The sequence below is a fragment of the Populus euphratica genome, unplaced genomic scaffold, assembly GCF_000495115.2.
Source record: "Populus euphratica unplaced genomic scaffold, PopEup_1.0 scaffold6.1, whole genome shotgun sequence".
NCBI classification, from domain to species: domain Eukaryota; kingdom Viridiplantae; phylum Streptophyta; class Magnoliopsida; order Malpighiales; family Salicaceae; genus Populus; species Populus euphratica.
In genome coordinates, this window is record NW_011499849.1 from 567,131 (window position 1) to 593,611 (window position 26,481).

General features: G+C 32.3%; 2 protein-coding genes across 6 annotated transcripts; both read right to left on the reverse strand.

The window, feature by feature from the left end:
* Nucleotides 1-8,400: 8,400 nt before the first annotated feature.
* Nucleotides 8,401-26,407, reverse strand: LOC105120388 (queuine tRNA-ribosyltransferase-like). 5 transcript variants are annotated; one of them, XR_841320.1, is made up of 16 exons: nucleotides 26,188-26,407; nucleotides 25,700-25,793; nucleotides 25,432-25,610; nucleotides 25,140-25,190; nucleotides 24,561-24,617; nucleotides 24,307-24,427; nucleotides 23,569-23,635; nucleotides 23,414-23,455; nucleotides 22,724-22,829; nucleotides 22,494-22,604; nucleotides 21,834-21,905; nucleotides 21,637-21,738; nucleotides 21,510-21,556; nucleotides 21,335-21,362; nucleotides 20,912-21,115; nucleotides 8,401-8,451 (listed from the first exon to the last, which is right to left on the reverse strand). XR_841320.1 is itself a non-coding variant. In XM_011018548.1 (16 exons), exons 1-16 carry the CDS (start codon nucleotides 26,203-26,205, stop codon nucleotides 20,594-20,596), a joined length of 1,281 nt encoding a protein of 426 aa, XP_011016850.1. In that variant the 5' UTR covers nucleotides 26,206-26,407; the 3' UTR covers nucleotides 20,338-20,593. The 5 variants fall into 5 exon arrangements, 3 of the variants coding, with proteins under 3 accessions (XP_011016850.1, XP_011016849.1, XP_011016851.1); XM_011018548.1 differs by lacking the exons at nucleotides 8,401-8,451; nucleotides 20,912-21,115 and adding exons at nucleotides 20,338-20,600; nucleotides 20,675-20,853; XR_841321.1 differs by lacking the exon at nucleotides 8,401-8,451 and adding an exon at nucleotides 20,764-20,853 and having other exon boundaries at nucleotides 20,958-21,115.
* LOC105120389 (homeobox-leucine zipper protein ATHB-6-like) lies at nucleotides 11,805-13,265 on the reverse strand. Its single transcript, XM_011018550.1, has 3 exons — nucleotides 13,096-13,265; nucleotides 12,528-12,901; nucleotides 11,805-12,431 (listed from the first exon to the last, which is right to left on the reverse strand). The coding sequence occupies exons 1-3, from the start codon at nucleotides 13,154-13,156 to the stop codon at nucleotides 12,069-12,071; spliced, it is 798 nt and encodes a 265-aa protein (XP_011016852.1). The 5' UTR covers nucleotides 13,157-13,265; the 3' UTR covers nucleotides 11,805-12,068.
* Nucleotides 26,408-26,481: the final 74 nt, after the last annotated feature.

The window sequence follows — 26,481 nt, forward strand, 5'->3', positions numbered from 1 at the left end:
GCGTTATGTGCCTCATCTAGTCAGCGGGTTAATTAATACGAGACATCAAAGAAAAGAATTAAAGCAAGGAAAAAAAACTTTAGAGAAAGAAGAAAACTAAAAAAAATAAAAAAAAAAATAAAAAAAAAGAATTGAAGATATGTAAAATCTACAATATTTTTATTAATTATTAAAATTATCTAATAATTAGAAAAGTAGGATATAAATACTAAAACCCTAACTAGAACAAGCAATTGGGCTTATAACTTACTAAATAAAATACCCAATAATAATTAAATCAAACCCAATAAATAAAGCCAAATTAATAAATCTCAACTAAAAATTTATATAAATTAAACAAAAAAAATAAGCTAAAACCCAATTTCTTAATGGTTTGGGCTATCCTCCATCATCTATGATTATACGCGTGCGTAAATAATTTTTCTGTTTGGTGTCCCCACTAATTCTCCTGAGATTGGAAGAACTCGCCCCCGTCGAGTATAGGTCAAGGTGATTGTGATAACGCACTCAAAGATAAGGGTCAAGTTGTTATGATGTCTCTCTGATAATCCAAATATAGTTTGAATCTGGTCGTCGAGCCTATATACTGGGATTTGCTGAAGTTCATCATTCCTAGTAAAAACAACTTGTGCATTCAAATAAGCATTAATATATTCTTCTTGTGCCAAAGATAATGATAGTGAAGCAAGGGTTTTAAAAAGAGCATCAAGGATAGACTATTGTGTTTAATATATAACAAGGTCCTTCATGTCAAAAGTAGAGCTAATATCAAAGTTTAATGGTAATTTAATGACATAATTATTTGATTCAATCATTTACAACATTTTAAATGTCTAGCACTACTTACTTGCAATTTATAATCGATTTTCAAAGGATACCGTTTAGATCTAATCTATATCATGAAATAATCACCAACATTAATGCATTATGATATTTAAGTAAATTACCTCGAAATTTATATTGTTCATTACTTGCTTAAATTTGTTTCATGATCTTAACATGCAAATTATGAATTCTACATGCTAACGACTCAGTTGACTTAGACATCCTATCGTGAGGAGATATGAGAAGGTGTTTTATAGGCTTCTCAGGTTTGTAACTATGAACACTAAATAATTGAGGGTATGGAATAAGACAAACACTGTTTGAAACTTATGTGGATATGGTATGGATACAATCAAGTAAACTAGGATTATCTTCATCTTCCTCATCATTTACATGAGGTAAGGGCTCAGGAAGCTTAACATGTTGCTCTAAACTTATGACGTCCTGGACACTAAGCATGTAGGGTGAGGAATTAGTTAGTTTAGGAGAACTAATATCATGAGACTCTTTTAAGATCATACTTATTTCTATAAGCGATTCTACTAAAGAGTTCCCTAAAATTTCCTTTGCCATTAAAATAGACATATCAAACTCTTTCTTAACCTCATTTTCAAACTCATGTGGACTCATTATACTAAGTCCCTCTTTTTGCACATTCTCGTCATCTAAGTCACCAAAACCCTCAAGATTAGGCTCATACGCTTCAACACAATGGTCTTTCTCTTTACTTATATCCTTATATTTTTGGATGACTAAGGGTGTAGATGTGCAATCTAAAAAGATATGATTAAAACCTAGACAATTAGTACACTTAACTTTTAAACTCGTCTTAGACACTTTATTGAAAACTCGTTTATTCTTTTCTTTCTTATAAAGTTGGGCATTACTACAATTAGGTTTGTAAGGTGGAGCATTTATTAAAGAATCACTACTTCTAAATTGGGACCTAGTATGGATACTATAAAGGTTCTGATGATTTATCTATTGATTCTTTATGACCAACTTGTAGTCTTTAACTCAGGTACAAGCTTGGTCAAGGGTAGATACACCTTGAAATATAATTTTTTTTCTAAGATCATCATTCAATCCTTTATAAAATCTACGTATAAGTCATGGCTTAATTCTCTCTTATGGCACATCTCATCCTATAATCGTTAAACTGTGTTATATACTCATTGATAAACTTATTCCCTTATCTTAGATTCTTTTATTGGTCCAAAAGTTTATTCCTATAAGATTAAAGTAGGTACTTCTCCTGAAGGTTTTGTTTTATTTTAATTCAATCGGTTATAAAAGGTTTACCTCTCATCTATAAACAATCTTCAACATCTCTCCAATAACTTTTAGCTTTACTAATAAGTATCATCTTAGCAAATCTAACTTTTTTTATTACCAGACAAGTTATGTCACTCAAAGAATCAATTCACATCATGAATTCACATATCAAAGATCCAAGGGTCATGATGACCGTCAAAAGTTAGGGCTTATATTTTGTTATGACTCAAGACTCACTCATTAAAGTCATCGTATTTAGAGTAACCTAAATGACAGTTATACTGGTGGTGCTCAGAGTAAACTTGTCCATAATGATTATTCTTGTGACATTTATTGGTCTTTGAATGCCTTATTCGAAAACTCTCTTAGGGCTCAATTCTTTTAAACATATTGATCACCTAAGTTTGCAATCCCTTTTAAATAGTCATAAGAGTGTCACTAAGGGTTGAGTCTACGGTAAGTATAAACTTAAGTTTGGATACTAGATGATCATGACATAAATGCATGTAACACTAACTTATAAATGGAATTGAGATCACAAATGATTCTTGTAAGTAAAATCACATTACAAAAATAAAGTTAATCCTATTTAGTTTTTTTTTAATATTAATCAAGAACAAATTATGTCAGGAAAATTATAAACATGTAATGCTAGACATTTAAGTGTAAATGATTAATTAAATAGAATGTTATAAGTAAGAACTCACGATTAACAAATAGGAGGTTGACTAAAAAGAATTAATAAAATAAAAAAAGCAAGGTTAGATTTATTTTTAAGGCACAAAAGTAATATTAATATTAACTTTAAATGACAAGTTTAAAACCAAAAAAAAGTAAAAATTCAAAAAATTAAAAGAGAAAATTACATACTAGCAAGACATTGTTAGGAGGAAGCTTGTTGTTACTGATATGGTAGACTGGATGACTTATCTGCTAATGTGACGGATGTGGTAGCAGTTATTAGTGATGTGTGAATTGAGGTGGTAGAAACTGATAACATAGTTACTTAGATTGCAGAAGCTACAACTTGTTAGATGTGGAGATGATGTGGCACTAGCTTGTGTGTTATGTTAAGATGACGTGGCTAGTGTGGCATTCATAGGCTGACATAGCTAGTGATGTGGCATCGGTTAATTAATTTTGTCTGGCATCGATTAATTAATTTTGCCTCCAACATCTTCTATTATTGCTAAGTCTTCAGGTTTGCCATGTCTCCTTGTTGTTGTTGCTAATGGCGCAACTTAACTGCTTAAGAAGAGGACAGTTATAGTCTGTTGAAGGTGGTGGTTGTCGCCGATCGATTCTAATACTCTATTTGTTGCTAATGGTTAAGGGCAATGACACTGTGGACGATGACAACTAAAGATCTGTTATTGCTGTTGAAGAGGATGACACTGGCTAAGGCATTACCTTTACTAGGGTGAACCACTAATCAATGCTAGATATGATGGGTTTGTGGCTGGTTGTGGCTGGTGCTTGTAACACTGATTTAGATTGCTGAAGATATATCTACTATGGAGACAGCAACTCGGTGTAGCTTTGTGGGTTTCTGATGGCATGAAGTGGTGGCTGGATGTCCAATTTGTCAATAGCAGGGAGAGGGTGAAACTGGTTGATGCACCACTACCAAAGAAGATCGTTTGCTGCTGTGGTTGGTAGGGGTGCCGCTATTGATTGTTGTAATTGATGATGAACGGTGAAAAATATTGATTGCGGTGACTATTAGTTGGTGGAGAAGATGAACAATGTATTTTTTTTATTAGAATAGTAGAATTTTTTATTAGATCAAACTGGATCTAAGGTTTAGCATAAATATATAAATCATTTAATTGTAAGAACAATTAAAATTCATGCTCTGATACCAAATTTGATATGGGACAACAAACAAAAAAACTAAAGCAAAAAAAAAAAAAATCTTTAGAGAAAGAAGAAAGCTAAAGAAGAGAATAAAGAGAATTGGAGATATCTAAAATCTGTAATATTTTTATTAATCATCAAAATTGTTTAACATTTAGAAAAGTAGGATATAAGTACTAAAACTCTAACTAGAACAAATAATTGAATGTATGGCTTACTAAATAAAACATCCAACAATAATTAAATCAAACCTAATAAATAAAGCTAAATTAATAAATTTCAACTAAAAATTTATATAAATTAAGCTCAAAAAACATAAATAAAAACTTAATTTTTTAATGGTTTGGATTATTTTTTATCGTCTATAATGATACATGTACGTAAACAATATTTTTGGTTTAGTATCCCCGGTATTAATGCTGCCACAACCAGGGTTTTTTCCTTCTTTCAAAATATTTCTAATCGTAGTGCTAATGAGACGTTGAGAGTTTTTGGCTATGCCTGTACTTGGGATCTTTGCAGATAGTTTGGCGTTCCTATCACTCATTAAAGGTATCTAAGAATACCTACAAGCATATTATTGAGAAAGTTCGGCAGAGATTGTCTGGGTGGAAGGCAGATGAACTATACCTAGCTGAGAGAATTACGCTGTATCAATCAGTCCTCACTTCTTCGCCAACTTACACAATGCGAACAGTTGCTCTTCCCAAAGTAATTTGGGAGACTATCGAAAAGCTCTGTCGAGGCTTTATACAGGGGGGTAATGGTAATATAAGGAAAATTCATGGGCACTGCAAAGCAATTTGGCAGTTTGGGCATTAAGAATATAGAATCTGTAAATAAGGCTTTGCTTATGAAGGTGGCTTTGGGTTTATTGCAGGAGGATAAATGTCCTTGGGTAGAGGTTTTACGAGCTAAATATTCGAGTAATGGCACTCTAATGTTTGGTTTAGTTGCTTGCCCTTCCTCCTCTCCTTTGAAGTGAAAGGCTACGTAACTGTAAAGTTTTACCTGGAGTTTTGGATGGTTGTGCTTGGATAGTCGTAAAGTTTTTGGCAAGATTGTTGGGCAACAGAGCATGATGGTCGGTTGGTGGATCCTGCTCTAATTTTCTTTCCAACTAATCAACTCGAGTGGTCTATCAACAAGTTTGTCAACGATTCTGGCCAATGGAAAGAACTGGGAGCTTTTTAGTCACTGTTACCTATGGAAATGGTTCTGAAAATTACTGCCACTTCCCCTCCTTGTGCTAATGCTGGTGAGGATCGAATAACTTGGAAACACCCTCCAAACGAGGTGTTTACAACGAAGTCGGCTTGTGTTTCTTTAGAAGAGCATAAATGGATTGGTTCTCGGAAGATTTGAGACGTTGTTTGGAGATGAAAATTTCCTCCACGGATTCAGTCCCATTTACGGCTTATGGTGCCTGAAAGAAAGGCTTGGCAGATAGTTTTCGGCATTATAGGCAGATGGTTGATTCCCCTTGTTTAGATTGCTCAAAAATGGAGGAGACTTTAGCTCATGTGATTCGTGAAAGTTGGTGGGCGAATCTATTTGGAAGAAGCTGGTAGTTAAGGAAAAATAGCACGCTTTCTTTGTTGGTAACACACAAGAATGGATGCTGCATAATCTCACGTCTGATTTCGGAACTCAAGGTCAGTTATTGGAGTCACGGTCTGGAAACTTGTGAGGTGGAGAAATAGTAGATGCTTTACGGGGATTTATGAGACGAATAATGGTGTGAATGAAATCTTGCTTTCTGTTCATGAGATTTTGCAGGCTAGAGTTCCAGCTTCTGTTACTTTCCACAAGGCTTAGAGATTGATTTTTTGGCGCCCTATTGAAGAGGGACGGTTTGAATACTGATGGGTCTTGCAAGAGTAATCCTGGAATAGCTGCTGGTGGTGGCCTCATTCGTGACAACGGAGGACGATGGATTCATGGGCTTTGTGCCCATTTCACTGTCTAACATCGGGCCATCCATGATAAGCAGCCCAAGCCCTCTGCACGCAATGGTGAACAAATACCCAAATGGGCACAAAAAAATCAATCGAAATCTCATGAACACAAAGCAAAAATCAATTCACACCATTATTCGTCCCATAAATCCCCGTAAATATAATTAATAAAAATCTTAATTCATCACAAGTTCGTCGATAAATATTTAAATTCATCAAATTTCATTATCATGACAAAAATATAAACTCAGTTCATATATTTTATATTTAACTATCTTATTTTATATCTAATTCGTTACATTATCTAATTTAGTTCTAACATTAATTCACAGTACATATCCACCAAAATTCAATAATTATTTTATAAAATAACATATTATCAACTCAAATTCTTAATTAACTTAATTATAAAAAAACCCTAAAACTTTCAAAAAAATCTCTAATTATAAACTCTAATATTTTTTAAATTAAATTAATACATATTAATATAAATTACATTGAATTGATAAAAAAAAATTATTGAATATACCTCTAAGCAAATTACAGGTTTTCTTTTTAATTTGCTAGCTGTAGTTTTATGTTACATCCAGTTCTAAAAAAATAACTAATTCTTAATTTTTAAATTAATAGTTTAAATTCAAAGAATATGATTTATTATGATTTTAATAGATTGAGATAATTTCAATTCTGTAAATCTATTAGTCTGCAGCTCCTATATAAAGTATTGAGCTGAGAGAGGGCAATAGACTAGTTATATGCAGTATAAAAAATCATGGTGGGGTTGTTGGTTTGATTATTTTTTAAAATATTTATATTTTTTTTATTTTTTAAAAAATATTTTTAATATTAATATACCAAAATAATTTTAAAAAGTAAAAAATATTAATTTAAAATTTAAAATTAAGTTTTTTCAAAAATACTTTTAAAATATAAAAAATTATAGAAATTTAAACGGAACGTTAGGCACCAATATTGAAAGGAAAAGGGGTCGTGAGTCTTGTATGACGCGCCTCACTCGAGCCGTGCAAGGAATGGAGGGTGTGGGAGTTGGTGTATTTTCTAGGGATTCCCGCGATGACGTCATGGAAATCTGCCATCAAGATTCCATTCGGGCACAACAGTCAAACATGGGTGACATTGTGGGTCCCGGTTTCTGGCATGAAAGTGACTTGAAGGAGCTAGGAGTCGCAGCAGCTTTTTAGTCAGTCTCTTTCCTACTCGAAATTTCAAAGAAAAATGGAAAGAGACCCATGTCCCCTCCGGCCCCCCTGTTTAACAACTTATTAATTTGGCTACCATGGTTGTTTTTGAAATATTTTATTATTTTTTTAAAATTAATTTATTTTTAGTTTTTTTAAATTGTTTTAGTTTGTTGCATTGAAAATAAATTTTAAAAAATAAAATAAAAAACCATTTAACTGCTATTATCTTCACAAATACCTTTCTAAAACTCTTTTAAAAAATATTCTTAGAGGTGAATTAGAGGTGACATTACTAGTCTTTATAGGGTCATAGAGAGGTATGTATGTGTCACTTTAAAACGACGACTGGGTTTTTTAACTACGTTGTTGTTCTTCTTATTCATTGTTATTCTGGATAGCTAACGTAAAATTTTATATTTTTTTAATTTGATTTTAAAATATTTATTTTTAGTAATTTATTTTTAATTAAAGATCAATTAATTTTAGTTTATTATAAAATAATAGGATTAAAAGAAAAGGAATTAAAATAAAAAAGATACCAGACATGAAAAGCATGCTATAATTTTCACAAAAAATATATTTTGATATTAGAATTTTAAAAATCACATAAATTATATAATTTTAATATTTTTTAATTTAATTTTAATATAAAATTTTATTTTTATTATTTTTAGTTTATGATCGAGAAAGAAAAAAAAAACTTGTAAGATTTTGGTAATAAAAAAAAACCATTAATACTAATTTAGATCACTAAAATATATTATATTTGTATTAAGTGGTTTCATTTGATAAGTGAATTTCATATTAAGTGTTTTTGTATGTTTAAAGTTCTTAAAAAAATAAAAAAAACATGGTTTTATTTTTATATTTAGGATGTTTTTGGTTTTTGGAGAGGTTTTTTAAGACCATAATAGGTTTATTACAGTTTTTATTATGTTTTATAAGTGTTTTTCTATTAAAAAACTTAAATTTTAATTTTTCAACCACCATCGTAAATGAAAACCGAATAAATTAGATGATATGTTATTTGTTTTTTTTTAATTTAAAGATGTAATCGCATAGCCTTTATTTCCTTTTTTTTATTTTTTTAAATTAATTGTTTTTTTTCATGGTTTTATCTCCCTATCCTTTTCAATTTATATTTAAATTACTATATTTTTTTTATTTTGTTTGAAAAGTTTTTTTTAAATGATAATTATTGTTTGTGCTTGTGAATCGGATGAGAGAAAGAGACGGTGAATTATTGTTTGTTTATAATTAGGTGAATCACGTTTTCCTGGCTTGTACTTATGGCTGCCCTCCAAATTTTATAATCACAGCCTTCTACAGCTTCTCTCCAGTTTATCTCTCTCTCTCAAATGGCAGCCTTTTCATATTTTCAGCAACAAATCAATCTTTTCTCAGCATATTTTCAGCCTTTTCGAAACGTGGATTCAACTTTCAAGCTTTAAACCACCCATTCTGTATTTTCAATAACAAATTAATCTTCTTTCTACTTTTGCAGGTTAGAGTGTAAAACTAGCAACCCATCACTGCTTCCAATTTAAACACGTAATAGACTAACGGTAGGGGGGAAAGGATTAGCACCTATAAATTATAAATTATTTGAAAATATGATGTAAATTATATTTTTAAAATTTTTTTATATTTTAATTTTTTTTAATATGATGATCTTAAAAATAATTTTTAAAAAATAAAAAAAATATTTTCATATATTTTTATTTTTTAAAGATACACGCTTAATAATGATGAGGACTTTTCTTCTTTGAAATTATTTTTCATCACATGTGATTTTTAAAGTGGAACAATTTTTTTCTATCACGCTTGTGAATAATAAAATTGAGTAAATATTGTGTTTTTAATGAACAACAAAGGAAAAATATGTTACTTTACTAAAAAAATTTAAATAGTATTATTTTGTTAAAATTTTTAAATTATTATACTAATTTACAAAAAAACCAAAAAACCTGGAATAAAAGTGAATGCTTTTACTTTTATTTTCAAGATCTTCTATGTAATACAAAACTTAAGCTGTGTTTATTTTTGAGAAATTAGTTTTTAAAAAAATAATTTTTTTAAACTTATATTTATTTGTCATTAGAAAAATTGATTAATAAAAAATGCTTTCTAGCGAAAGAAAAATTTGATTTGATTTTTAAAAAGATATTTTCCTGAAAAATATAAGTAGAAAACACTTTTTAAAAATTATAAAAATTATAAAAATATTTTATTATTTATTGATTTTATCAAATTTGATCATCAAACTTCTTATTGTTGTATATATTTTGTTTTGAATATTTATTTTTTAATTTTATCTCTTAAAATTTAATTTTTATATTAATTTCGATTCTCATTTTTATAATTGTTATTTTCTTTTTCATTATCATTTTTTTATTAAATTTTTTTATCCATCACATTTGATCCTCATTCTTTTGATCGTTATTTATTTTATTTGAAATAATTTATGAAATGTTAATTATTATTATTTTAATTTCTTCATCTTTTATTTTTTTTATTCTTTAGATTTGATTTATATTATTTTGATTATTATTTATTTTATTCGAGATAATTTATAAAATTATATTTCCTTCAATTTAATTCTTGTCCAACTTTTTAATTTGTAAGATTTGTTCCTCATTATTTTAATAAACTTGAGAAAAATAAAATATTAATAAGTTATTTTCTAGTTTATTTTTCATAACATAACCAAATACTTAAAAGTATTTTTTAATTTATTTTTTATTATACTATTAAATATCAAAAAATAATTTATTTTCTTAAAATTTACTATCCCAAAATTTACTTTTCAGCAAACAAATTACCTTAAGTTTTCAACCAAGAAAACAGCTTATAAATAGTCAAAACCTATAATATCCTAAAGATGGGATAACTTGATTGTTTGGAAATATATATTTTTGGGATTACAGTCATTTTTATTTTTGTATTTATTTTAAAAGTATGTTTTATTTTAAAAATATTATATTAATAATTTTTTTAGTATTTTTTGATAATTTTAAAATATCAATATCAATATCAATGTGTGTGTATAGTTATTTTAATATATTTTTTAATAAATAAAAAAATACCATACACCATATCGCAACAAGAGGGCCTTCAGTTTTTAGAGCACATACCAACAGCAGAAATTATGTCTCGATAAAAAGTCTAATAGAAGTCTAACTCTGCACTGCTATCAAAGTTGTCAAAATCATGATTTTAACATGGCATGGAAAATATAATATAAATTTGAATTGTAAAAATAAATCGTAAAATTATAAAAAAATTTAAAATACATTAACAAAAAATTCATACTTCAAATAAAAAATAATTTAGTCCTATAATACTAAAATGACATTCAATTTAGTCAAATTCAATAATTTTCAGTTCAATTTTCATCCATTAATTCAGTCCTATAATACTGAAATAACATTAAATTCAGTCCAATTCAACACTTTTCAGTTCAATTTTCAGCCCATTAATTTAATTCAATTCAGTCCAATTAATTCAGTCCTATAATACTGAAATGGTATTAAATTTAGTCTAATTCAACAGTTTTCAATCCAATTCTCACCCGATTAATATTATTGATTCAGTTAAGATATATACTGTGGCAGTATGGCATTCAATTCAACAATTTTCTCACTTGATCTATTCAATCCATCCAATTTTCACCCGATCAATTCCATTCAATTCAATTCAACATTATACAAATACAAATTATAGGACCAGGCAAAATCAAAATTGTAATTAATAATTACAGGGTAACAAACTAACAGTTAACAGGGCAAAATAAAAATCTATTACAGGGGCAAAATCAACTACTGCAGTGATGATAATGAAGGCTAAATGAACTTACGGTGATGAGTCGTTGATGATAATTGCTAAACGGCTACTGGTGAAGAGGCCTGATGTCACCTGCTACTGTTGAAGATGGGAAAGAAAGGAGATCGTTGTCGGCGTGCCGCTATTAATGAAGATTGAAGAGGAAGGCCGAAGCCGTGAGTTATTAAGGAGATCGTCGTCGCTGTTAAAATCGCGATAAACAGAAAAAGAAGCCGCGATCGTGAGCACTAAGAAAAGAGAAGGAGTGAAGACTGGACCGTGATCGCTTTTGTGGAGAATGGAGATCATTGTCGCTACTTTTATGGTTGCCGGTGCCCATTTGGTTAATTAGATAAGGGGATTAGGGATTAGCCGATTAGGAATTTGTTCGGTTGGAAAAAAAAAGAAGAGTATTTTATAAGTTGTGATTTGTGAAGACTGAAGAGTGAAGAAGACAATCACGTGGCTGTGGATTCCACGGCAAATAGACACCTTATAATTGGACTACGAGGGAAAATTTTGTTTCAGTATATTATTTTGGCATAATCACAAAATCAGTTCTGAAATCATGATTTTACACGATTTTATCTGATCTTTGTGATTTCACTAGATTTTAACTCAATTTTATCTATTTTTATTTTTTTTTAAATAATTTAATACATAATATATGTTTTAACTTGTAAAATCATACAACTTTACAAGTTAATAAAATAATTTTAGCAATCTTGGCTGCTATTAAATTTCCGAATTGACCCGCTAGTCAATCTCGTAATAAAAAAAGATAGTTAATGCAAAAGCGAATGACACAAGAATGGTTGATGCCAGATCTTCTGCACCCAATTATTGTGTGGGGGCATGCAGCATGTAACAGCTAAATCAAGAGTTTACTTATTAGCGATTTAAATTGCTTTGGCTGATTCTGACAGATGAAGACCTGGCAACTCCAATAGCATTGGTTGCTGTGAGATGGTTATTCACACCAAATCCAGTGGTAGAGCCTCACTGTTCCCGCCATGATTGCAGGTGTTTAGCTTGTGTTTTTTCGCATTAAGAGAACATAAAGTGAAGTCCTAAAAAACAATGAGAATTTGCAAAAGCAGACTTGAACCTTTTTAAAACTACACCAACTCTAGTGCTCAGGAAAATAGCGATGAAGAGTGGGGGCTTGATCAACTGAAAAGAAATTGCATGATTCCTCAGTGCTAAACAAACTCTGCTCTTCCGGTTTCATAAGATGAGGTTGATATACTTGATATATATTCCCCAAAATAACTCTTGAATCAGATAACTGAAACAAGTTCATCAGTTCATGCGAAGAGGAAATATTGCTGTGGTCTTTGGTGATTGCACTTGGATTGTTGTTTCCACTGAAATCACGGTTCTTACAGTGCACTGAGGCGTTGTTGTCTGACTCTGAAACGCGGTGCTCTTCTTTAACAGAGTGGCTGCTATCAACGTTTTCTTCACTCAACTTCGCTTTCAATTCTTTTACCTGAATTTCAAGCAACAAAGAACGTAACTAGTAACTAAATTATCCAGCAAATAAAAACCAACCAACTCAGCCTATTAGCAAATCTAGAGGCAAAACCTTTTGTGCCAAGACTTCATTCTTCTGTTCAAGATTACTGTAATCAAGTTTTAAAGCTTCATAATTGGCCTTAAGAATGCCATAATCTCTCTCCAATTGCTTGGTCTTCCAACGGGCACGACGGTTTTGGAACCAAATAGCTACTTGTCGTGGCTGCATGCCTAATTCTCCAGCTAGTTTCAGCTTTTTCTCTGGCTCAAGCTTGTTTTCTACCTCAAAATTCTTCTCCAGGGCCTTAACTTGATGCAAGTTCAACCTTCGTTTCTTCTCACCTACATGGCTGGCTGCTTCAGAGTAGTCTTCTTCTTCAAGACTATCCAGCATTGATTGAAAACCTCTACTGTAGCCTTGATTGGTCTTTTCAGTCCTCTCTTCTGAATTAGCGAGGTCACAAACAGTAGATGTTAGTGATGTTAACAGGACAGGAAAAAAAAAAAACTCAAAAGTTGTACAGAACCAAGGCATCATTTGGTAGCCCATAGAGCGAAACCCATTTAAAACAAACTTGAACATGTGGGCAAGCGTGAATAAACACTGGTAAATTGACTTGACGTGGAGTTTTGTTTACCTTTTGAAGAAGAAATGGAGATGAAAGCAGCCAGGGGATCTGAGGAATTGAACCGCTTCATAGCTGAAAGCAAGAAAGAAACAGAGCAGGTAATTAGCTTACGGTGAAGGGGCGCCCCTCCTCGAATCTCTCTCTATTTTGCTCAATCTCCGAGCTCTTAATTAAAGGAGAATTCCGTAGCCTAACCGAAGAAAATAGAAGCTTTTGATCAAGTAGACAAAACCGTGGAAAGAAGAATAGTAATCAAAAGCATATCTCTAGCTAATCATTGTCTAATCATGTTAAAGAAAAGGAGATGTAACTCCAAGAGGCAGTGAACCTGCTTCGCCTTTCACGCTCGTTATATACAGTTTATCTGTGACATGTGAGTGGGATTTGAAATTGACTCGAAATCATTTTTTTTTTCTAATCTTTATTTGTGTTTTTCTAGTGTTGTCACATCCCTGAAATTGCTGCAAATTATATGATAAAGTAGTCGTATTATTTATGTAATCATATAAATAAATTTGCAGCTAATATGGCCTCTAAAATAGGTTTAGTCGTCATTACCACCTCTGTCCCCTCGACTTCATTTCTTAATTAACACATCACTGCGCAAAAATCTCCAAGCCATGTGCCAATAATTTTGTTTTCGGTGTTTTTCAGTAATTATAACGAGGAAAAGAAAGATAAACAGTTTAAAAAGTAAAAAATCTCTCACTGTCAAAAAAAATAAAACTACAAGCAAGAATCTAATCTGTTGCGAATAAAACTAAGATCCATCGCTAAAAAAAATTAACAATGAAATCACCAATAAAAAACATCATATACAAATTTATGGTTGCTGGTTATATGAATTTTGTATTTTTTTAATTAATTTATCAGTTTTTTATTGATTTATTATTATTTTATTAATTATTAATGGATATTTTAAAAGCATTAGAACATATATAAACAACATGCATTAATATTTAAAACTACTTTAAAATTTAAAATTCATAATACAATTTAAAATTAAGTTAAACTTATATTAGTGCAAATAAATCACAATACAATAAAAAGATACAATTATTATGCTTGTAATGAAAACAAACTAGGATATTATAGATCAACGTAAGGTAGAATTTGATATAGCAATCAAGACCTATGTTTATGTACAAGTGGAGATGTGTGAGTGTCATTATTTGTGAAGTTACATCTGGTGGTATCTCGATAAGGCAACATTTGGTAGATTCAATGGAGCCATGGGTGTGACATACAAAATGATATCCGAAGTTGTTTCTAAGATATCATTTTATAGAAGTCTTCTCCCGTTTTAGCTTGTAAATATGATCATTTTTATTTTTTTAATCTCCTCTTACAATACTTGATAAAATAAACTAGGATATAATGACTACACTAAATAGAAATGTGAAGAAAAACTTATACTAACTATAAACGTTGCATACTATATGCATCATTTACCTTATTTTTTTGTAACTTTTTTAAAACCACACACCAAATTGTTTCATTAAATGAACAATGATTTTTTTAATGAGTTATATACTTTGAAATCATTTTATTTCTATAAATTTTTTATAAAAAATTACATGGGATAATAAATTCATCTAAGTATTAAATATTATTTAAATTATATACAAAATAAATAAAAGTACCGTTAGTTCTACTTTTTTATACTTATTGTATACAAAGATATCAGATTGCTTAACACTTTAATGCAACGCTGAAAAGATATCACTCAATATAAATTCTTTACTACTTGCTATTAACATTAATGAAAAATAGGAAAGATAATTATAAAAAGTTAAAGTTTATTATCTTAAACAAGATAAAAATCATTATCATGCTAACTTAATATAATGCAAATGACATTATATTTCTAGAATGAGTGTTTATTTTGTTATTCATTTCAATTAATTGATTTTTCTTTATAGATTTTAATTTTTTTTAGAATTTAAAAGCGGTTCCAATATCTTTGATCATTCTAGTAATCATTGTTTATTCAAGTGTATTCTTATTAAGCTAGTTCATAATATTTCTAGTGTTTTATATGATGTGAGTTTTTTGTGAGTTTTTTTCAATTGACGGAATCTTAACCTTATCTTTCTAAATATCATGAATAATTGATTCATCTTTATGGAGAAAATGTATGTTTTTTCTACCAGATAAAATGTAATATGTAAAATCAAATAAGTTACAATTTTCATGTAATATTACACTTTAAAATTATTACAACTTGCATCTAAATACAAAATGACATAAATTCTTGGAAAACTAGAAGGGGATATACATGGGTACACAGTGCACAATTCAATTTCTTCAAAATATTCTCGTGACCGTTAAAGTTTATGCCAAAATATGTTGAAAATGGAAACAATATGACTTGAATATTTTATTCATGCATTTTCAATCAAGCCTAGCTCTATAAAGCATAAACGTGAGATCATCGATTTCAAACTAACTTTTAAGCAATTTTAATTACAAAAACTAGATTTAATGATCATGAAGGAACTTCAGCTAGTATAATCAAATCTAGCAATAGTCATGAGCAACGTCAAACTAGAGGTTCAATTTCAATTCTTTCACGAGATGGTGAAGAGAGTGGAATTTCTTCATCATATTGTAGTATTAATATTCTTGTTCTTACACCGGGTAGCTGCTAAAATATTTAGTTGAAACCAAACCAAATATAGTTCATTTTCCTATGATACATAAATCACTTGTCTGTTCATAACTAGTTTTTCTTCTCTCTTTTTATTCTTCCTATGTCTTTTCATAAGTTATAAGTGGTTCTGGCCTATGATAATGGTGAAATGATCATTATTTGATCACAGAAAAATGTCCTGTTATCCTGGGGCCGAGCAATCCTGCTCTACTAGAGGTGATATCACAGCAGCATATATAACAGGAATCACTGGGTATGCTGCAGTGGAAGAGCAATAGTGCCACACTGCAGGAATGGAGGAATGGAAACCTTTAAGCGTGAATGAATTAGAAAGTGCTAATGTCCCTATCATTTAGCATCATCAAAGGTACATTGACATTGTTGATGCACGTTTAACTTTGATGGCAAAAGCACGCATTCTTCTGCAGTAGTTTCAAATTTAGAAACTTGTAGCCCAGCTTCTAGTCTTGTTTTGTCACCTTCTCCAGCCCCGAACCAGCCCGACATCCAATCACAACATTCAGTGGAATCTTTAACAAACCCAGCATCACAATATAACTCCCAGCCCTCCAGCCCAACTTCCCCAGCCCAAGTAATATCTACCAGTTCCAGCCTATTATCCAACCAATCCACTCCAATTCTCCAAGCTTCAAAAACTCTCACCGGGGGGATTAATTTCCTCTCTTGTAGCTAACACTGAAGGCTAACAATTGTTTGTTGATTTTTTCTAAGTGCGATATTGCTTCTGGTAAACCTTTACAACCATCACAAAACTCGACCTAACAAACCACATTTAAATCCACAGCTATGGTTGCCATGCCAAGCACAACGAAAACCTAGCTATAGAGCTCGCTCTTATACAGAAGCCAATAAGTCTCCTTAGTGGCGAGCAGCCATGTATGAAGAGATTGGAGCGTTACAACCCAACGGTACCAAGTCCTTGGTTCTGATGAGAACCCGAGTTGCATGTTATCGAGTGTAGTGGGTTTATAAAGTTAAAGCCAAAGTCGATGAAAGTCTAGAGAGATCGATGTAGAGCAAAGTTGGTAGCAAAGAGGTGCCATCAACGAGAAGGGGTCGATTATGAGAAAACGTTTAGTCCAGTCGTTAAGCTAGCAACAATTTGGATTGACGTCCTATCCATTAATTATACTATGACTAATGATTGGTCAATCAAGCAGTTAGATGTCCATAACGATTTCCTCAATAGGTCTTTAACTGAAACTGTTTTCATGGAGCAATCCCAAGAGTTCAGAGATGTGGAGAATCCAGGTTTTGTCGGCAAACTTCAGAAGTCCTGGTATGGTTTAAAACAATCTCCACGTGCTTGGTTTCAACGTTTGAGTTTATTTCTTCAGAGCATGGCTTTGTTGGATAAACACATACATTTCCTTGTTCATTTATTATGTTCATGGTGAGATCAAGGTTTATATTTTGGTTTATGTAGACGACATCCTTGTTACTGGTAATGATTCTCCATCTATCACTGCTTTTGTATTCTTTGGGTTCTAAGTTCAGTGTACATGATCTTAGTACATTACACTATTTCTTGGGTACTGAGGTTGTGCTTACTAAGTTTGGGTTACTGTTAACTCAATGCAAAATATATCCAAGAATTGTTGGCCAAAAAAGGTCTGGTTTTTAGAAAACCTGTTACTACACCTGTGAGCCCTTCACGTGCACTTGTAAAACAAGCTGTTAAACCGTTGCAAGATGGAACTGAGTAGAGGCAAACTGTGGGAGCTCTTCAATATGTGACTCTCACTCGTACAAACTTAGCTCTTGCTGTCAATCGAGTCTGTCATTTTACCATGCATGATCCATATGAGGAGCATTGGGTGGCAGTAAAAAGAATATTGATATTTCTCACGGGCACACTTGACAAAGGCCTACTCTTCACACGATATTCAAGTATGGCAATCCAAGTCTTCTCTAATTCTAATCAGGCAGGAAGCTTGAAGGACAGGAAGTTTACTGCTGGTTTTCGCGCTTCTTGGGCGCAATTTAGCAGCTGGAAATAGGCCAAGCAACGTGTGGCACGATCATCTACTGAGTCTGAATATAAAGCTGTCGCTGATGGGATTGCTGAAGTCACTTGGCTACGTACAGCCATTACTTTCAGAACTTGGAGTTCTAGTTTCAGTTCCACCGACAGTTTGGAGTGACAATGTGAGGGCTACGTATTTGGCTGTGAGATCTTTTATGGTCGTACGAAGCACGTAGAAATTGATTATCATTTCGTCTATGAGAAAGTAGGAAGGGATCAGTTATGGGTTTGCTGTCTTGATTCCAATGATTGATTGGCGGACATCGCAAAGAACTAAAACAGGATGGTTTTTCGACTTCCTTTTACTGTGGTGCTGCTCCCATGCACACTATGGACTGCTACAGTTCACAGAGGCATGGGTTCGCCTCATAATTTTTAAACCCGGCCCGGTGGTTGACCCGGTCCAAGGCCCGGGTTCCGGGTTTTGACCGGGCCCCCCCCCCCCCCCCCTCCCTTTTTTTCCTTCCCAATCCTTAAAATTTTATTTGTTTTGGTCATTAAAATTATATTCACATAGTTTTACCTCTAAAGGTTTGTTTTGGTTGGCGTGCTCTGTTGTCAAGATGAGAAAAAAGGACACTTACGCTCATTTTTACGTGATAGGATTTGATTTAAAGAATTAAAATATAGAAGAACAGGACCAACTTTAACACAAGGAAAAAAAATACCTTTTTAGAAAAAAAAACTACAATATGGTCCTGATAATTTTAATATTTTTAGTTTTTAGTTTTTTTTTATGGGCTTCACATTTTAATACTAAACTTTATTTATTTTACATTTTAATTTTTAACATTTGAGAGGAGAGGGAGACAATCGTTAAAAATAAAGGAGAAGAGAGAAATTGATTAGCTACATTTCAATCACCAAAAAAATTAATCTTCGATACTTCTTCTTGATGAAAGGAGATCTATAAAGTTGTTTTTAAACTTCTATTTTACCAAAAAAATAGATCAAAATTAAAGAAAACTTTTTTATTCAATTTAATTTTTTAATTTTTTATCAATTTAAAAGTGTTCTAAGATTAGAAATTGATTTATTGAACTTTTTGGGATGTTTAATAGATATTTATAGGTGAAAATAAGTTGAAAATAATTTATTAGATCCGAAAAACTCCAGCATGATTTTCTGATCACCTCTTTAGTGCTTGGAATTTGAATAAGAAAACATGTCATTTATTTTATTTTAAATATTATAGGATGAATGACGTGTAATACATCCAAAAACATAAAAAATTAAGAAGGTTAAGCATGCGGACTTGAGCTTGCAAGAACACACAAGCTAGGCTTTATTTTCATTGAGTCAGTCAGCTGTCCTACCTCTTTTCATGGTTTTTTTTTTTTAAAAAAAAGATTTTGATTAAAATACATTGCAAATAAAATAATTAATATGATATTTAAATATTATTCTGTTTTTCCATGGTTTCTAAATAATATTATAGATTTTTAGAGAATGTTAACGATTTCTTTCTTTAATTATTACACACATGATATCCAAAAAATACATGATTTATCACATTAGTTGTTTTTTTTTCATGCAATCACGTATAAAATTTTTAAAATAATGTTTTAATATTTTTTTTAAAAAAACTTACTTTTGCAATAATGATAGGTTTTCACTTAAATAATAATGCTTATAATTATAAAACATGCTTTCTTTAAAATAATAAGAGGTGAATTAATAAGAAAAATGTAGTTAGATTGAAGAGATACATTTTTGCAACTTATTTCAAATGATTAAGAATTTTAACAAACCTGCCTTTTATTTAAAAAAAAAGTGTTTCCACTAAAAAATTATGCTATATTTTTTAAAAGATTAAAACTTGTTTACGATGATTCTATCAATTATTTTATGGATAATTATATATTATTCTAATACAACGAAAGTTTGAAAATGGAATGTTCCCTGGAATTTTTTCGTGCTGAAGATTGGAAGATTGGTTGGAAGTCACTGTTCAGAAAATATGGTACGACTGATGACTCATTGATGCCAGCTTCCAATACAAGATTGAGTAGTTAGTCAAATAGGGCAAAAGGCATCTATCCATGGCATAATATACTTGACCCCACAACGTTTATCTCGGATTGCCTGTCTTTCATTGTATAAGCTTCACGATGCCATAAAATAAGACCAACGACGATTCCTGAATTATTCACTGCGAATAACCAAAACAGCTCTGCTGTTACTCTCTCCATTTAACTTTTCTTGCCCCTTTCGTAGAAGCCTCTCCTGGCATGATTTGCATTGATACTGCCTCCCAGACTCCTCAAATTCACATCCATGCTTCATCATTATCTGCTTAACAAGGAAAACATCAAAAGCAAGCTATGTCTCTGACGTTTGACAGTAAGATTCTTTTTCCAAAGCAAATTCCGCAAACAGCTGATAACTCAGGATCTATCTACTGATTACAGCTTCCTCAAATTCACAAAGCAAAACAATCTCAATTTCAAGTTCATGAAATTAAATATGTGACAAATGGTAAAAGACATATCTGCAAATCCATCCCTACCATCCCTATCAAACTGTTTAAGCGTATTTAAAAGAAATAAAATGAAAACAAAATGTGTTGCAAATTTGCGATGTGCATAAAAATCAACTGATCGACAAACCATAAATGGCAAAATGAACATATCTCCTAAACGAGTACAATTTATATGCGGTGTGCAAGATACAAAATTCACATTGCCTTGTGTTTTTACCTATAAATTAAAGTTTATAATGTTGATCTCTCATTAGGAAACAAAATTTTCCAAGTCCTGCATCAAAGTTCTTGCTTCGTGTTATTCTTATTGCTAAGTGCTACCTCATCAAAATACTTGGTTGGTGTATACTTATCATCAAAGTTCTTGCTGCTGTACTTATTGTCCAATGCTACCTCGTCAAATTTATTGATCGGTGTATACTTGTCATCAAATGCTGTCTCATTGTCATCAAATTTCTTGGTTGGTGCATCCTTTTCTAGTTCTGAATCATGGGAGGACAAGAATGGAGCACAGCAGGAAGATATTTTGATTCCAGCGACCTCCATGGCATTGCAGACCCATTCAGGGACATCACCTTTAGGAAACTACAAGACAACAACCATATAGGGAGTAAAGATCATACGGTAATAAATTTCATGCTGCGTCTTCAATCACTTTCCTCATGTTACATAAGATACAAACTTATAACCTGCCTCCACTACTTTACCGGCAGAACCAGAGCCCAGAATGGTAGCTTTGACACTTGCATATGTAAGAAACTTGCGCAGAGCGTCAAGCAGCAGATGATATCAAGTGAAAAAGGAAACAAAAAACTGGGCACCCCAATAATGGCTTTTGCACATTTGCCTTTGCCAAAAATAAGAAACCAAAGTAAAATAGTGACAAAAACAGAAACCAGCTTAACTCGACCAGAAATTGTCAAAAGCAAAAATCACATATCCAATATTTTATATGAATCAAATTCACCATTGACACCATAGAGAAAACCTTTGATCATTAATGTGCAGCTAAAAGTTATCAACTAATCCCTCTAACTCTTTTCTAGAACATTCACACAGCATTTACCATGTTCTGCAGGAACCCACGGACAAAACTGCAAAGAGAGAAGGCAGAGCATAAAAAATCAGTTTGTATCAAACATATAGAGCAGAAGGTCAAATCCAGAGCATGAAGTGCTTCCGCAAATTAAATAATGAAATGATAATTTTTAAAGCACTCTGTTGGCACAGGGCACACATACTCTGGAAATCTTTCTTCAATGATTGAAGAGTGTAGATCTCTGCTAAGCTGCAATTTTAAAGAAGGCTTACTATCAATTACAAGATACAGCAAAACTCACAGAAAGAAGCTATTATTTTTGTTTGCACCTGCAACATGTAATGCAAATTGTGATATGATAGAAGCTGTGATCCCATAGCATCCTTTGTAACAAGACAATGGATGTATGCCCTTGTATAATTCTTACAAACCTGCAGGGGAAGAAAAAGATCAATGAAGATTATACTGTAACAGCAATTTATTAAACTAGCAGCTCAAGACAATGAGTGTTCCATGACTCGAATACCATGCAAGCACACATTGGATCAATGGGACGAGTATCCTCGGCCATTGCTTTGTGTTTAAGTTTCAGCACTCCCTGCATGAAGTACTTTAAAGTCAGAAGCTTCAATAAAATGGGATTGATTTTAAATTTATTAAATCCGACATTTACTGCAAAGGATTCCTTAAAGTAAGTCCATAGTAGATGTTTGTTTAAAGTTCATAATGTGGTAACACAAAGTCATTTCCCTAGTACACAGATGCAATTTACATTTTTTTCAAAAAACTAGGCTGAACAAAATCCACCACAATGGTCTAACCAAAACAAGAGAATTTGGAAGAATCTAGATGAACAAAATGCTCAAACAAATTTTATGTGGTTCAACTACAAGCCTGAACGGATAGATGAAGAAAGGGCAAAGATTAGCACAACTCAAATGCTACTTAAACCCAATAATCCAGAATAACCTGTATATAACTGAAAGACAGGAAAATCTAGTTCCAAAAGAAAATAGAAAAAACTATTTGGTTGAAGCAAGAAACCATAACAAAACAAGCCTATAAAAATATATGGTTTAAAGTACATGAAAGCAGTAACAGCTTGAACAGTATGAAGATTTAGTCTCCACAGTTTTTTTGAAGTTCACTTCACATATTTTAAGAAGATAAAACAAGAAAACATCACCTCTGGTATGAGAGCTGTGCCAAAACGAGCAGTGCGAGTGGGATAAACACAGTCATACAAGTCAGCACCTAAAGCACTGCAAACTACAATGTCCAGTGGATAACCAACACCCTGAAATATAATGCAGGTAAGTATTAATGATAGACAAATTAGAAAAGCAAAGCAGCTACCAATTCATTGACTGGCCAAGTTTAAATAATGTAAGATAAAATGACAAACGTTGGTTTTACCATCACATATCGTGGTTTATCTTCAGGCAACAAAGCAGTGCACTGAGCAACAACTCGCCAAAATGAATCTTTATCCTCACCGCCTGCAAGACCACCAATAGCATAGCTGTCACAGAAGTAAAACTCAATCAAAAAGGTTGTTTGATCACTATAAAATAATATCAGAACATAAATAGAAGTTAAATAAGAACGAGAAAAGGAAAGTTCATCTACAAGTGACAACATAATGATAAGCATGAAGTAACATGAGGCCTGAAACTGAACAAACAATATGTTGCTCTATCTCACAGAAATTTAGGCTTAGAAGAGCATATCTTTTTATTCTATGATTAGAGAATTGGATGAATTTGACAAGGCAAGTAACTACATTTAAGAATCTAAGAGCTGAGCCTGTAAAATGGTGCTACTTAATGTAGTTAGTAACGGATAAAACTTGACATTTAAAGCTATGTAGCAGTATGTTAGAAAACAACATTTCGTCTAATTGCCTAGCTTTATCTTTTCTGCAAAGCAATCTACAAAGGAATCACTTGAACTTTGTTGCCATGTGCTATAAAACAATGATCAAGCTTGAGAGCTGTAGCAATAGAAAGGAAGACCCAGAATGGATTGAGATATTAAATCAGTAAATTCTGCCTGCATAATCTTTAATTGCAGAATAAACTCCTACAAAAGAAAAAAAGAACATACCCAGGTAAATTCCGCTCCACCAAGCCTCTAACACATATATCCCTGATTATATGGTTAGACAGACAATTGGTAAGTGATACCAGCAACAACAAAAAAATTAAATACGCATCAAGCAATAAGGTAATAAAAGAAGAGTGCAGTTTAAGTAAATTCACCTTAGTACAGGATCCAAACCACCTTGAACAATACCAAATAAATTTTGCTCATTTGGCTTCTTGTGAGCTGTTTGGAGAAACCAATGCAGAACAGAAAATCAATCAAAACCATTAATAGTGAGACAGAAAAAAGAAGGGGTGGTTGATGGAGATCATTTGGAAGTTACGATTGGAAGACCAAGCATTCAGGAAAACAGGAAGCTGATCTGTTAGCCTAAGGGCTTTAATAAAATTGTAAAGGGGGAGGATAGGGCTGTTTATGTAAGGCTCAGCCCACTTCCCCTTGTAGAATACTGTTCGCTATGGCTCAGTCCAACCCGACTTCCACGCCTCACGGTCTTGTTCTTGGTAACCCATAGGCCCCAAAACACGTCCTACAATAATAGGTATGAACTGCCTTAATATACCCTGACTCTGGATACTTTTCTCTCGACGTGGGAAGTTACAATTTAAATCTCATTTTCACTTTTACCAATCAAAGGACCTGGCACTATAATCTAATAAATTCAAGATTGTTAAAGTAACCCTTTAAAAAGAGCATCTTTGACTAGTTAAACTAACCTGGAACTTAAAATAAGGTTGACTCTATTCCAACAAAACAACCATAGGTTGGTCATACTTGTATTGCAGAGAATGTTTGGTTTAAGCTTGAGTTAATGAGATGCCAAATTAGACATATGGTTCATTTTAGTTAGCATCCAAATTTCTTTAGTGGCATTTAGCATTAAATGAAATTACCTGCTATACATCTGTCTATCCATCGAAGAGTGCGATACATTGCCTCCTCAATTCGTGGACCAGTAATGGTGGTTTTTACTACATCGTCAAGAGCCATAATAATATCTGCTCCAATTCTGTTCTGCAAAAAAAAAAAAAAACCCGATAAGAAAAGTAAAAGAAGCATAAGATGGAGTATTGAAAAACTTAGAAATGGATTGAATGGTATTAAACAACTAGGAACATGAGGAAAAAATAAAAAGAAGAGTTCTTACTTGGATTTGAATCGATTCCTCAGGTGTTAGAAGCATAGGTTTTCCATCAACTGGTGACTGAACTAAGAAAATGAAGCTTTGGTTAAACAACACCAAAACAGAAGTGTACTCCAGTTATTGTGTAGAATAAAAGCAACAATAAGAAAAAATGGAAGATTATAAAAGAAAACATAACTGCTTATCAAATTGATTATGCATGCACGTTTATAATTTGAACATGAGTGGGTAAAACAAGATGGGACAGACATGAGAACAGGGAGGAGTATTTGATGCAGAAGATCAACTATCAATGTGTCCCAAGAGTGTGCTTCAAATTTTAGAAATTATCATACCAAACATTTGACCACATAATCTAAAAATTCTTATATATAATGGCGCAGTCACATTTGTAGGTTTAAACTATAAATTTAATCAATCAAGCATATTATCTGCAGAGAGGGAAAGTCATTGAGTTCGATCCTTAAACACAAGCAGTGGTGAGTGAATATCATTTCCAGTATTTCATCAAGCAAATCATCATAGTTAAAAACAGACCAGATTAACCAAATCTCACTTTTTTATCAAAGAACAAGCACAAACCTGAAACGTAACACCCTTTTCAGTGATATCTGCTAAATGCAATAAGGATACCTGAAAATTCGTACATGGTAGTTAACCCATAAAACTGTTGCACCGAACCAACTGAGAAAGAAGCGAGCACCAAAAAGCTACAACTCAATAACATGAAACAGATACACTTTGATTCAAACTCTGTGGTAAATATTTTCAGATGCAAGAATCCTAAGCTCATGTATGGTCTCCGGTATGGCAGATACCACAACAAAAAAATCATAGTGTCCACTCAACATGATCTTATAATCAATAAACAAACCATCTGGAAGCCACCGGAGTCTGTAAGCATAGCTCTAGGCCAGTTCATAAATTTAGGAAGACCCCCTAATTCATCAATAAGCTCGGACGTAGGACGAAGCGCCAAATGATATGTATTTCCCAGAATTATTTGACAGCCAATTTCTTCAAGCTGGTTAGTGGTCAAACCTTTAATTGTCCCTGCAACCAGGTAGATCACCAGTGTGTTCTAAATGCCATGGAATTTAAAACACAATCAGAACATTAAGGATAGATAAAGGAAGTCTAACCTTGTGTGCCCACAGGCATAAACAGAGGAGTCTGGCATACAAAGTGAGGAAGCGTCAGACGAGCAGCGCGAGCACGATTAAACCTCCCAAGCACCTAAAAGAGAGAGAGAGAGAGAGAGACAATAGTACAAAATAAATATCAAATCTAGCATTTAAATCCACCCTGCGAGTAAAATAATAAACATTTTATTCTAACTTGATATCCAAAAAAGGAAAGAAAAAAAGGCACGTGAAATATGCAGAGAAAAAAACAAAGATCTTTCCAGGTTAAACATTCTCTCGTTAAAACCGGTTTTCATTGTTGATCAATTTTTAAGTCAAGTAAAAAAGCATGATGTATCCTTCGATATAAAAAAAACACTAGATAAGTACTGGGGAGACTTATTCCTTCAAGCTTGGGAGAGCACTAGTTCATTCACATTGTGATGGCGTGTGATGAACAAGAAGAAATTAAAGGAAAAGGCGGCACATGAAAATTAGAGTCAAACCTCGAAACGAAGCGCCATTGAAAGATTGTTCGTCTGCAGGTTTCACAGGAAGAGAGTGCGAAAACAATGATTGAAAGAAGCAGCGGCAGCTTGATGGAGGAGGGGAGGAAGTGAAAGTGCGGTATAGGAATGTTGAGCGCCAAAGAGCAAAACCCACCTCTGCCTCGGCGGCTGTGCCCGTAAGCTGTCTTTCTTTTGTTATGTTTCTGTTATGTTTCGTTTCCGATACAGGTCTTTTTTTATTTTTGAAAAAAAAATGTTTATTTTTTATATATTTTTAATTATTTCAATGCG

What these genes read in the sequence shown, in the direction of transcription:
- LOC105120389 (XM_011018550.1), bottom strand. Translation starts at nt 13,156, where the DNA reads ATGAAGCGGTTCAATTCCTCAGATCCCCTGGCTGCTTTCATCTCCATT. An exon ending in CTCCATTTCTTCTTCAAAAG is followed by an intron (nt 12,902 to 13,095) that starts GTAAACAAAACT and finishes TCGCTAATTCAG; the next exon opens with AAGAGAGGACTGAAAAGACC. An exon ending in ATGAAGTCTTGGCACAAAAG is followed by an intron (nt 12,432 to 12,527) that starts GTTTTGCCTCTA and finishes CTTGAAATTCAG; the next exon opens with GTAAAAGAATTGAAAGCGAA.
- LOC105120388 (XM_011018547.1), bottom strand. An exon ending in ATAAACCACGATATGTGATG is followed by an intron (nt 22,605 to 22,723) that starts GTAAAACCAACG and finishes ATTATATTTCAG; the next exon opens with GGTGTTGGTTATCCACTGGA. An exon ending in GCACAGCTCTCATACCAGAG is followed by an intron (nt 21,906 to 22,493) that starts GTGATGTTTTCT and finishes TACTTCATGCAG; the next exon opens with GGAGTGCTGAAACTTAAACA.